The following is a 13888-nucleotide window of genomic DNA, read 5'->3' on the forward strand; positions in this document are numbered from 1 at the left end:
AATTAGGATATTGTGTTCTGTGCATGTGCAACTGAATCATTGTATACAAGTCGGTGGATAGTATCCTGACTAGTGTTTCTGTAACAGGAGCTTAGGATGGACCAGATTCCTCCAGAGAATCATTGTGGATTGAAATACCAGGCCCAAATAGTAATTTAGTACTAGAGACATTCTGTTGCCCTCATAATCAAAATGCTGAAGGTGATCTTGACTTGGAGAAAGAAATCAAGGAAGCATTTGTAGGTGAAAATGTAGTAATTGATCACTTCAGTTCTCTTCATGTAAACTCTGCAGGAGGCAATGAGAGAGAGAGAAGATTTAGTGCTAGGGAAGAGAAGAACCAAGGATCTCCTGATTGTCAGGAGATTTAGGACACATGAAAAGAGCTACTTCACACTGTATGTAGTCTGTGGAATTTGTTGCCACAGGATGTGGTGATGACCACTAGCTTGGATGGCTTTAAAAGGGACAAATTCTTGGAGAGCAGGTCTTGTAAATGGCTACTAGTCATGCTGTCTATAGACTGCTTCCAGGTTCAGTGGTAGTATTGAATATTATTTGTAAGAGAGAAATAGCAGGAGAGAATTATGACAATCTTTCCTGCTTGTAGGCTTTCTTGAGGCAGTTGGTGGATCATAAAACAGTTGGGGAGGATAAAACTGAACAAAATCAGCTTTTGGCCTGATCCAGCAGCTGTTTACTGACTAAGGGCACAATCCTAACCCCTTATGTCAGTGCTTTCCAGTATTGGCATAGCAGTGCCAATGGGACATGTGCTGCATCCTGCAGTTGGGTGTCACTCATGGAGGCCTCATCAAAGTAAGGGAATGTTTGTTTCCTTACCTCAGAGCTGCATTGCCCTTATGTCAGTGCTGGAAAGCACTGACATAAGGGGTTAGGATTGTGCCCTAACTGACTGAATTTCTACCCTGCCTTTCTCCCTGGACCCAAGCCACTTACAACAGTGTGGGGAAATACAAAGAACACAAAATCACAATGAAAAATACAAATTACATTAGAACCCTTCACAATTAAGAATATCATAAAAACAGTAATAAAATATTAATACAATAAAAAGAGCAGCAGCAGCATTATAAAAGCCCCAAGCCTATAAAAACCAGAAATTAAAGTTAAAAGATACTAAAAAGGCCAAGAACTCAGAATGTTTGTCTAAAAAGAAATATCTTCAGGCCTCGTCGGAAGGCTTCCAGGGAGGAAACAGTTTGTAAATCAAGAGGAAGGGAGTTCCATAATGTTGGTGCCACTACTAAGAAGGTCCTATTTCTTGACGCTGTCCCACATACCTTCCTGGGCAGTAGCACTTGTAAAATGTCTTCTCTGATGACCTGAGGGGACGAGCCAGATTATATGGAAGTAGGTGTTTTCTCAGATACCCTAATTCTCCTATGCATAGGTTCTCTTATGCTCTTCTCTTCTGTCCTGTGCTTTTGACTTGACATGCTCTCTGACATTTTCTTACCCATTTAAGCACCTGACAGCACTGCACTGAATTGCCTTGACCACCTTGTCAGACAAGCTAGTTGCCTTGTCTGACTTCACACATTGTAATGGGGGAGAAAACGAGTCTCAGAGAGTTTATGGGGAAATAAAGGTGGCACTGTAAGAGAACACAAGTTGTTCCAGTAACGTTTTTAAAAAGATGACATTTCTAACAGGGTGAAATGAAATAAAGACTTGTCACTGACACATCCGATATTGAACTCTAACATACTGCAGACACTCAAGCATAAGTCGACCTCACAGATAAGTCGAGGGCAGGTTTTGAGCCATAAAGCATGGAATTTTCTATGACCCTTGGATAAATCGGAGGTTAAACTTAGGGGGGTATCTGACTCTGGCATGCGGAAGGTCATTTGGCACCCAGGGCCCATAAATTTTTGGCACTTCCCATACAATGAAATAAAAATTAAATAATATATTCTACAATTAATTCAAATATATTATTAAGAAGCATTAATACACTGTCAGTCTCTTGCTATGAAATTCAGCATGCTCTGACCTCACAACTTATCTCCACTTTTGACTATTGAAAGAGGGTGAGGTGAAGGAAGACCACTGGAAATAAGGCAAGAATTAGCAGCCATCAAAGCACCTATTCCACCTAAAGGAATTATTCTCTCTCCTGACCCTTTCAAAATTTAATGTATTACTAGTAAGGATCAAGAAAATACTCAGAGATAATTTTTCAAGCATAAGATTATTCCCCCCCCCCCCTTGGTGGTTAATGTAACATCAAAAGCCTCTAGGAACACATATACAAGAATTTAATTTAAAATATCCATATTATAATAAACAGCAGACAACTAGCAAGCCTGCAAGAACACATCTAGTAAAAAGCCAAAGTGTGAAGTACAATAGAGCAGGCCAATAAGATTATTCACACACAGCCCCAAGTGGGGGGTGGGGACCTCAGGGATGGCAATTAATCCCTTACTTCTCCCCCAGGAGGGTTTCAGTGGCTCCTGCATGGACGCAGTACATTGCAATGGGATCTCAGGCAGCTAAACTTTGCTTCATAAGTGCCTGTTTGCCTGGGGATACTGCAGAAGCAAACGTGCTCTCTTAAGCAGCAGTTGCAAGTGCTTCAGAGCTCCTGCCAGCATACAGCGAAGATCTCTGGCTAAAATACCTGTCGCTGCAGAATAATTCAACTTTAAATTCTACTCTCTGCTTTTCCTGTGCTTTTCATCTTTGCAAGGTCTCCAGGACTCTTCCAGTGAAAAGAACACACACACAGGGAGATTGCTTTTCTGTCTCTCTTTCATAGATGCTCCCGCCCACATACACAAATGCAGGGACTTTTCCCCTCCAGTCCAACTTCATTAGTGAGGATAGGGGGAAATGAGGTTAGCAAGGAGCTCTGCAAAAAGCTTTTCAAGGGAGAGACTGAAGTGTGAGTGTATACAGTAAGGGGATGGGGAGGAAAACCAGAAGAGGGAATAGACTGGGAGCCCAATCCTAGGCATACCTACTCAGAAGCAAGTTCCTTAATAGTCAATGGGGCTTACTCCAATGAAAGTGAGGATAGGATTGTAGCCTTAACTGTTTTAAGTGTAAGTGCTCTCTCTCTCTCTCTCTCTCTCTCTCTCTCTCTCTCTCTCTCTCTCTCTCTCACACACACACACACACACACACACACACACACACACACTTTTCCTTTTATAAAAGTTAACTCTTCCTCTCCCCCCCACCAGTACAACTTCATCAGTGGTGAATGATTACAGAGAGAGGGCTTAAGAAACAAAGATACAGCCTTTTGCAGGCTGCCTCTCTCTCTCTTCTATTTTTTTAAAAAGATCACTCTCCCCCCCTTCCGCCACCCTGTCCAGCTTCATCTGTGGGGAGATGAGAAGGGGGTTAGCAAGTTGGGCTTTCCAAGGGAGTGCTTGAAGTTTATATGCAGTGGGAAGGGGGAACAAGAAGGAAAGAGGAGATGGACTCAGCCGTTTCAAACGACTGCTTCTCCCTCGCTCAGATGCCCCCCTCCCACACAGCTCATTGTCTCCTGCACTTCTGCTCTGTCTTGGGTGCCCAATGCCCCCATGGGTGCTGGTGCTGAGCGGGGGGGGGCTACTGATGGCTGCGGTGGCAGATGCCCCTGCCCTGCGCAGCCCAGCCCAGCGCATCCAGCTCCTGCAGTTGGGCAACAGCCTGAAGGAGCATGTGGAGCACACCTGCAGGCAGCTGCGAACGCTCAGCAGCAGCCCCAGCCTGCACAACGCCTCCTCTCCACAGAGATCACTTTCTTTCTCTCCCAGCTCGCTCTCTCCCTCCTCCCACATAGAGATTGGCTGGCTGGCTCACTTGGCTCCCCTCACCCTCGCTGCTTGCATGCCCTGGAGATCAGGCGAGGCAATGATTCAGGCTGCGTTTCTTGCCTTATAGGTGAATATCTGTGGTAGTTAGAGCTCTGTAGTTAACTGCAGCTAATTTGTACTTGCTGATTTCATAAATGTGCAATTTCTTTTGAAGCATAATAAAATTATTAGGACCCCAAATAAACAACTCTCTCTTGGTTTTTGTGTACCGCATCCAACAGAGAGCCCGAGGATGCATGAACAAAAATAATATTCTGAAGGCTTTAAAAAAAATTTCCTAATATGAAAATGTATAAAATATGAGTTTAAAATATAATTAAGATACAAGCTTCCACATTTTGAGTCGCCACCTTTGCTGGGGCTGGTGCCCTCTCCTGATGGTGGAAGCAGGCATTGGCCATCCTTAGCGCCGGTGCCCTGGTGCCTCTGCTCAGCATGAGCAGTCAGCTGAGCCTCATGTTTCCTCCTGCTTCAGAGGAGCATTCCCACTCGATGAAGGCACACGGAGTGGCTTGGCCAAACACGGTCCCAATTCGGAGAAGACGGTGCAGCAGGGCTGCACCAGGCCAAGAAACCCTGCTTCAGTCATACATAACTGGCAAGAGGAGAACTCAAAGTGCATTATAATATGCTCATGGCATTTCCTATTGGGGTGGAAGAATTCTGTTCGGTGCTAATGTTTATCATTTTGATATATCTTGCAATAATAGTTGATGACTCTGGAAACATTAAAAAATCATCTTTAAGACTTTTGGAGAGGATGTGAACTCTGCCTCTTGCAAATAGCTTGTGGCTGCTGAACGGGCATTGAGAGTCTTCCTGCTGCTGTTGTTAATTTGATTGCATATTTATTGATTGTTATAGCTATTGTTTTATTCCCTTGTAACCCACCTTGCATGTTTACGAAGTAAGGTATACGTATTTTTGAAATACAATGAAAGTCCAACACTTTATGAGAATGAGACTTATTTTGTTTTGCTTCAGAATGCAGTGCAACCTATAAAAGATGTGTATGAGATTAACCTGTCAGAATCTCCTTCAGAAGATGACCTGAATATATATGCAAGGTAACACATTTCTCCCTAACTTCCTAATACCAACAGAAAAACACATTTGAGAAGTTGGCATGTTCCACCCTGAATTATTTATTTAAGTGATTTATGGCCTGCCTTTCCCTCTGAATAATTGGAGCACTCAAGGCAACATACAATATAGTTGAAAAACAGTGAAGTGCACATTACCTTAAATGCATGTATTGATCCTTATTTTTGTAATCGGCACATGTGGTGGGAAGTGCAAACTGGATTGCAGCTGTAGAAAGCTGTGATACATGCCCTGCCATGTTTCTTTTGCTTATTTTTCTTTATTTTTGGACACTTCTAATCCCCCAGAGCCATCTATGCTGACTCGGCATCCTAAAAGGTGCTGGGACGTGCCTGTGCAGTACTATTTGTGTGGAAACACCTGTCAGGGAAGAGACTCCTAGGGAGAAATTAGTTTATATTTGCTGCCACCATCTCAGGCTGCAGAGACCAGGTAGAGGAGGGCTGTCAGAGGGGGGGAACCCTCCCATGAGAGCAGTAAACCCCACGGGTTCTTATTAAAAATCAAACCCACAGTAGCATTTGCAGGACAAAGAGATATGATAGCCCACTTAATTACCTATGGACATGGACTAGGCAGACCAGAGGTTAAAATGTAAATTGTTTATTAAAGATTTAAACTAGTTCATAAAAGGATTTAAACAAATTGAAGACAGAAAGATGGGTAGTAAAAGTACACGCAGTCTGATGGAAAATGTCTGAACCTGGCCTGGAAATATAAAGGAGAGATTGTTTCCGCAGAAAAAAGAGCTTCTAGCCAAGCCTGCTACTGAGAATGGCAAATGCCCACTGATTGGGCAGCCAGACCCATCTGTCTAGGACAGGTAATAAAGTGGCCAGGTGGCTTCCTCTCATCCAAACAGGTAACCCCATGAAGACATTAAACCTAGGTTTCTTATAGTCGGGCACAAGGACGCTTGAGTGTGTTCTGCCATGTCTGCCATTGGAACCAGCTATTGGTTCATGGAAGGTGCACCCTTGTATTCTCAGTAAGCAAGAAGGGCAGCATTCCTAAGACATTAGTAGCAAGTTCCTCTGCTGGGCGTTACTAGTTACTACAACTAATTTGATGAAGCTGTCGTTTGTGTCCATCCCGCTGGTTTCAGGCATGTTGCTTCAGCCCACTGGTTCTACTTTTTTGATATTCCTTCTCCCTTTTGTTTAATATCTTCCTTCTTTTTGATTATTGATAAACTGGTTATATTTTGACTCCTTACCTGCCCAGGCCATGTTCACAGGTAATTTGGTGGGTTGCCACATCTGATTGCTTGCAGGTACTAATGTGATTACATTTTAAACAAGAACCATAGGGGTTCTGTATTCTCCTGGGAGGGGTAATTATTTCAGACAATTCCGCTCTGCCTGCAAATCCTTACCTTAGGATGGTGGCAGTGAATAGCTCCACCAGTTTTACCCCCCCCCCCCCAATTCATTCACTGACCATATAAATCTGGGAAGCAGAAGCAAGAATAACTGCACAGAACTATAACCATAGGCACTACTTCCCTCAGACAGTTTCCAGCTATTTCTGTGGCTTTAATACTTACCTTGCCATAGTTCCAGTTAGGGTCCGTTACCCTTGCATGAGCTAGTTACCTAGGGAAAAAGTTTCCCAGACCAATGATACATTTCTCTTGATGTAAATAGTACACCTGAAGGTGTGCATTGTTGATGGAGCTGGGGGAGAGGAAAGAACTAAAGCTCTCTTACACCAAGTTGGTCTTCTTTGTGTGCAAATTCCTCCCCCCCCAAAAAATGAGTCAGTGCACACATTTAGAGCCCAGTTCTAAGCCTCCCCAGTACCTGGAGGAGCAGCATGCTGAAATGACTGCTGCTGGATCTTGTGTGGCCAGGGAAGCTGGGGGAAGGGAACCTTGGTTTCCTTACCCCATGTCAAGCTAATGTGGCCCAGATGGGTCTACTTGGATCTGCACCCTCTCTATAGTGGGTGCAGAGCTAAGGAGACCCTTGTTGATGTTTGCGGCTCTGGAGGAGTCTTAGGATTCAGCAGAGCTTCTGCCACCATCTCCATCTCCCTCCTAGGCCTGATCCTCCCTCCATCCTCCCAGTTCCACCCTCCCCCTGTCTTCCCCAGCTCTGAAAAGCTTTGCTGCCAGCCAACAGTGATACTCATCACCTGGAGCTCTCTGATGCGCCTTCTCGGTGCTGACCTCAGTGCAGGCGCTGGGGCTGCCCAAGAATTGCAGTTTAACTCTGTCTCATTTGTTTCAATTGGAGGTTCAGAATGTGTACCCCTTTCTGGTTAAAGTCACTTGACAAACCATTAATAGTCTGTATTCTTGTCTAAAACTTAATTGAACTTTAGTGAGGTTCATAATAAGTGGAAGCTTGAAGAAGTACCCATTCTAAAATAGATATTTTTTAAAAAAATTAGTTCAGAACTACTGCATTAGTCATCTAGAATGTTAGTTTCAAAGGGAAGGTGTGGTGTGTGTTCCAGCTGCTCTTTAAGGAACTTGATGTCCCTTACTAAAACTGTGTGACTCTTACAAAGTTGCGAGAGACATATCATTTTCATTATTTCAGAAAGTTCTTTTCCCATTGTGACTTTTCTGCTTCTATTCGTAGGTTTGTTCAGTTGGGACAGAGTCAACACAAGCAAGACAAGTATCATCAGCTCCTTGGTTCTAAACACTTAGATGAGGTCATACATTTGTGAGTACTGATCATTCTGTTTTGATTTCTGCTCATAAAGCCTTTTTACCACCCATTCTCCTTCTCTCTCTTGTCAAATAGAGTTCAATAGTACTTTTTAATGAAGACTTGTAATTTCAAGGACTGCTGTGTTATACAATTTCATAAATTGATTTCATATAACAGTTGGCAAAGCCAAAATATGATGTGCAAGAAAAATAATACATGGCTTTAGGAGAAAAGTTATAACTTTAATTTCAAATTTTCCACCAGTAAATGCAGTCTGCACAGGCTCTTTGCACAGGCTCTCTTTAAATATTATTTAATAATTTTTATCCCACTTTAGGCCCCCAAAATAACTTTTAGTAGAGAAATAACACAACCCCCAAAAATACAAGAAATCCAGTAATCCAACCATTGACACCAATCATAACAGGTAAAAGAAGCTGGGGAGAGAGAGTCAACCTGGCAGGCCAATCAAAACAATTGAAATGCCTGGTGAAACATAAATGTCTTCACCAGGCACTGCAAATGCTTGTTTGGGGAATCTGTTTCATATGGTTCCTCCAAAGCAAGAGGGGACAAGCTCAGCTGCTCGTTCTAACCAGTTTGCTAGACACTTCACAACTGAAATTGCTAACATCTACCACAACTTGGACACTACAGTAGCTGATCTAGTCAGTGTCTGCTCTGTATCTTTGGTCCAAGAGTTATGGATTCTTTTCACCTTGTTCGGTCTGAAAATGTAGACAGGATTCTGGGGTGTGGCAACCATCTAACATGCCTGTTTGACCCTTGCCCAATATGGCTCTTTTTTTTCCTCCTCTATTAATAAGTACTGACATAGATCAAAAAACAAGAAAAGAAAAAGACATTGAGATACATGAAGATGCAAGAAATTTTTTAACAATAAGCAATCTATAATAGTGGCGGGTCATGACCCAGTGAGCGCTGGGTCACAATCCAATGCTCTCTGCCACACTGCAGAGCCTTATTTGGGAGCCCGAAGAGGCTGCTTCTGGCTTCCAGTTCACGCCCACAACTTCCAGCTTGCTTCTGCAGGCATTCTGGAGCCTGCAGAGGCCAGTTCTTGTGGTGTTTCAAAACCCTTTGACAACAGCTGACAGGATTAAAAAGTGTGTACTTAAACTGAAAGTTTGGATCCCTTAAGTGTGAGTGTTACCTGAAGATTCAAATTGAGCATGTGCACCCCGAGCCATTATGAGGTTGGGACAGTGCCCTGGGGGTGATATAGTAAAGGCAGTGAGCCCTGGATTTGAAGACTCCTGACTTTCACAGGTCCTTGGAATTCATTAACATGCAAGTCTCCAAACTATACGTTTTCATGTGGTGGTATCTCTCCTCCTCTCAGTATACTCAATTATGTCTCATTGAGATGCAATGTGCAACCTAATTTATTTCAGAATACTTTCCCGTGTATTCTCTCAGTTTTTTCCCCCCAGACATTCATGGAAAGATATCCATGTAAGGCAGAAATAATCGAGACAGCAAAATTGTGTCATTCTCCCAAATGGAAAGCTAGAGATATAATAGTTTAAGAAAATTGTTTGAAAGTTCTTTGCTTCTTCCCATGTGTTTGTGCACGTATGTACATATGTACACACTCCTTAAACCTGTCATCTGTTGTCAGAGGATTGAAACACCACAAGAACCTATAAAATCTGTTTTTCCACAGGCAAAAATGGGATGAGTACACCCACCATAAGCAGTGATCCCTGTTTCAAAAGTCATTCCACTTTCTAAAAAAACTTGTCTGTCTGGAGGCAAAGTTACTCTGTGTACAAAATGACTGTTTTCAAGCTTGTTTGATTTTTTTTCCGTAAACCTTTTTGTGAACTGCTTTGTGGAAAAGTGGTATATAAATACTGTTAATTTATGGAATCCTTAGAACAACGTGACAGTTTCCATTTTGGGATGATCCTTTAAGTTGCAAAGTATAGGCAATTACAGATTCATAATAAAATGGTATATATGTAGTTTTTCTTGGCAAAAGGCAACTCTTCTTTCTGCTTTGATGCAGTGCATAGTTGCTATGATACCAGCTAAATAAACACTCAACACTGTTCTGTAATAAACCATAGAATACACAATTTAAAATATATCATTTTTCTGTAATAGTCAAATAAGAAATGGAAGAAAATTTGGGAAAAGCAACTGGTAAAAGATAAACAGAAGCAATAAACTTTGTTTTTTAAAAAAAATCATATCTCACTATTTCTAAGAAAAAGCGAAGTGGCTTACTATAAAAATAACAGCTAAAGACGTCAAAAATAGCAAAGACACAAAAAGAGAACAGGAATGCAACAGCAAATAGGCAGACAGCAAACCAGGGGTAAAGCTCCAACATGACAGTAGCCAAGTGGTAATAACCAGCAGACATGCACCCCTCTAAAGCTTTTCTGGAAAGCCATATCTTGGCCTGGAGACAAAAACCATTATGTGACCAGGTAGGAGGTCATCTCACAGGATACACACAACAGAAGACCATGCTACTTCTAGCTTCCTGTTGTTTTCAGTTCATGAGGTGCCGTGGCCTAGGATCCCAACTGCTGAATGGAGGACACAGAGAGGAACATAAATGATTTTGTCCCTCACAGACTTCAACGTTTTCTTTGGTGGTGGTGCTGATGTCTATAGAAAGGCTCTGCCAAACAGAATTTCTGCCTTTCTGTTGTTTGTCTTTAATTTAATGTAGCTTATTTCCTTTTTCTCTCTACAGAACACCAATCTCTGCCTTTTCCCAAGACAATATTTATGAAGTCCAACCTCCTAAAGTAGACAGGAAATCTATCGAGATCTTTCATGCTCACATCCAGGCTGGCAAGGGCATCATGCAGCCACTGGGAAAAGACGATATCCTCCTCTACCGAGAATACATTAGAAACAGATACATGTGAAAAATGGCCACTTCCTCTGAATACAAAATCACGGGATCCCCAAAATCTCAGTGGAAAAGCATCACATGTATCTCTGATGTGTACTCCCTTCCCTGTGTCAAATGGCATAATCTGAAATGTCATTGCAGTAGTAAAGAAGAATCCGCTGTTGCTGAGAATCATGTGAAAGAAAAAACAACCTTTGGAAGTAACAGAATGCATATTGGCAGGTTTATAAATTGCTCACATTAATTGTGTTCTGTTTAATTATGGATGTTGCTTGGCTCAAGTTACTCAGACACTGAAGGAAAAATGCTCTTGATATCAGTATATATATCCAGTGGGAATGGCCAGGAATGAGTTTCTACAATATTGAGCCTTTTGACCTTCCTTGAGTTTCTCTTAAAAATATTTGTGTGGGCACTATTAGGTATGTTTCAGTCACAGTGCTGTGAAAGAAAATATCACATGTAAGACGTATCGCTCCATCCATCCAAGATGTTCATAGGGTAGGATCTGAGGTGAATTTCTTGTGTTGTAGAGGGGTTTTTTTAGGTAGCACAAACTGGATTAATGCCAGCAGGTTAAGTGACCATACTGAGAAGCTGAAATTGGAATTGAGTTTTATTCTATACCTCTCCTTATTGTTGCTATGGACAGAGTCCCTGCAGCACATCAAGAAAATTGTGTGCCACAAAGTAATTTCTAAAACTTTCCTATTGGAGCTGAGTGCAATGAAAATTTTATTTGATCACATAGTAATGTATTTTGCTATTAGATCATAAAGAACAGAGCGTGCCATGACTTGAGAGTAATGCATTTGTGCACCTAGTTGTCTATGGAAGGGTTGTAATAGCAGCAGTGCTCCCCTGCAGGCAACTGCAAATTTTATGATAATTGTTCAATTATGGGATCCAGTAATAATATAATATCTGTTATTTGGTGAGGAATTCAGTATTTCCACAAATAACCTGTTCTTTGGAATGCAGATTCCAGATTTGTTACGCACAAATTTGCGTAACAGATTTGTTTTGCCTATTGTTTTCAGGGGCTGTGTGCTGATGTTCTCCATTCTAAATCTAATAATTCTGATTCCCACGACCAGTCATACACACCTGTGAAAACGTTTATCTTTTTAAGAATTTCTCTTTTGCAAACTTGGCTCTTTGTTGTTACTAGAATGAATTTATTTTTAAACTGCAGTAACAGAAGAAAATTGGATGGGTCCTGGAGCCAGTTATATCAGTATTTAAAGGGTCAAAAGAGCCAGTTGGGGGAATTGCCTATGCAGCTAGATTTTGGGGAGCCTTCCCCTTTTTATGCCATTATCTGCACTGAAGCAAGACGCCACCAGACCTAGACATTTGGTAAGCAGCCACCTGCCTAACATTTAGTACTGGCCAAGCCAGCAGCCATGTATATGTTGACAAATATAATCAGCAAGTTAGGCCTAGCCATATTTTCAGTGGCAAGCAGCTTCCAGTCTAGACTAGCAACTATTGCCCATAGGGAAGCAGGTGTTATGGCAAAACCTGTCAGTGTATGATAATCTGCGTGACATGTATTCCAAATCTCACTGCTGATGCATTTGTGATGACTTCTCAGATCTTATCCCAAAGATTCCAAACCTTCCATTAAAAAATATGATTTTAATTTAGTGATGAGTTCAGTTTGGCATATTTCTTCTTGAAGTCATCTGTCTTGTTTTGTAGAACACAAAGTGACATTTTACATTTAAAAAGCCAATGTTAATCAGCAAACATTTGCTTTATAAAGTGCAAGAAAGAATAGATTACTTTCAAAAAGCACACTTGCTCTGACACATTCCTATCTAAGGTCACCATTTCTGTTTCAGTTGCATTTAATTTTGGTAGACTTAAGAGACAAATTCCATTTGTATGGGAGTGATTATTAATGGATGGGAAAAGATCTTCTATGTGCAATTTGCCTTTTTCTACACTGACTTTCTATAATGCGATATGTTTACATCAAAAGAAGGATATCTGCTGTAGATGCTGTTTAAAACATATAGTATGATATAATTCAGATGTTTATGTGATTCATTTTAGCAGCTAATTTATTGCCTTTTTTCTTTATGTTAAATATTTATACCTGTAGATAACTTAATAGATCTGCCAGGCTAAGAAAAAATAAACTACAACAGATGGTAAATTGCTTCTGAAAAGATAATTGGTGTTTGTAGTGCTGTTTTTTAAAATTGAAATTGCAATTCTTGGAGAAAGAGAGATAGCAATGAGCAGCCTGGTTCAGGCAATGATGGACGGCGGATACACACTACCTCAGGGGTGGTGAAAGACCATATACAAGGTCAAAGAGAGGGGGGTGGAACAGGGAGGGGGTGGGTAGAACAGGATGGCAGCAGGTGGGGAGGAGGGCAGATCAGGCCCAGGAAAGCGCTTGGTGGCAGCAGGGCCTGCCAAATCCTGACCCCTTTCACAAGCCTGATCCATCTTCAGGATGCAGACTTGTCAATGCAGACTTGTACCAGCGATGTCACTGGCACAGGCCCAAGTTGACTCACTGGGCCTGCAAGAGCTTACCCCGGGGCAAAGGAACGAATGTTCCATTACCCATAGAATGCCTCTGGAGACCAAAACTCCCCTGCAGGATTCAGCAGACACTGTGTTGGTACTGCTGCATCACCAGGTGGGAACTTGTGGTGGATTGGGCTGTAACTCACAAACTTCTTACTATGCTAGAACAGAACACAACTAGACAATGAGTTGTGATTGATTTGGCGCTAAGGTGAGCAAAGTCAGACTCAGCGGTTTGACTCAGCCCTCAGACTTCTTTTTGCATGCACATATACACTTTTTACTGGCACAACCTGCCATAATTCATCAGCCTCACTTCCAGACACTGCACTGATGTTTGTGTGTATGCAGATAGAAGAAGGGCACAGGCACATGTTTACTAACCAACCAACCAACTTTAGAAGTTGGTTAATTGGCATGTTTAGAGGGGTCATTCAGATGAAATGCCTCCCCAGGAGATTACGAAAAATGTCCCAAAGTCTCTCAGAAGGGAGGACAGGGGCCAGGACCTGCGTGAATAGTTGAGCATGCATGGCCTTCAGTGCATGGGGCTGGTTGGATGATCAAGGTGTTGTCCAAACTGGCCCTCTGTGAGTGTTTGTCCTGCTATGAATATTCTGATTGGAAAAAGCTCATGTTTGTGCTTCAAATTACAATCAACATCTCCCACACTCCACGCCCAGAAATTCACATGTAGGCAATATAAATGTGTGAACTGACCCTAAAAAAATCCTATACTGCTCTCATTGTGCCAAAGTCTAGTAGTAACTGAGAGGGAAAAAATAGGACAATATGCCGGTAGGATCAGGTGTATCTGAGGAACATTTTCACTGTAGTCA

General features: G+C 41.9%; 1 protein-coding gene across 1 annotated transcript in view; it reads left to right on the forward strand.

Annotated features, from left to right (window-relative positions):
• FIG4 (FIG4 phosphoinositide 5-phosphatase) overlaps nucleotides 1–12684 on the forward strand; it is an 83327-nt gene extending 70643 nt beyond the window's left edge. The window contains exons 21-23 of the mRNA XM_066613353.1: nucleotides 4824–4906; nucleotides 7532–7618; nucleotides 10338–12684. Coding sequence (XP_066469450.1) covers nucleotides 4824–4906; nucleotides 7532–7618; nucleotides 10338–10515 — 348 coding nt within the window. The 3' untranslated portion in view covers nucleotides 10516–12684. The remainder of the gene's footprint in view (nucleotides 1–4823; nucleotides 4907–7531; nucleotides 7619–10337) is intronic.
• Nucleotides 12685–13888: the final 1204 nt, after the last annotated feature.

Source organism: Tiliqua scincoides, chromosome 1 (assembly GCF_035046505.1).
Source record: "Tiliqua scincoides isolate rTilSci1 chromosome 1, rTilSci1.hap2, whole genome shotgun sequence".
In the NCBI taxonomy this organism is placed as follows: Eukaryota; Metazoa; Chordata; class Lepidosauria; order Squamata; family Scincidae; genus Tiliqua; species Tiliqua scincoides.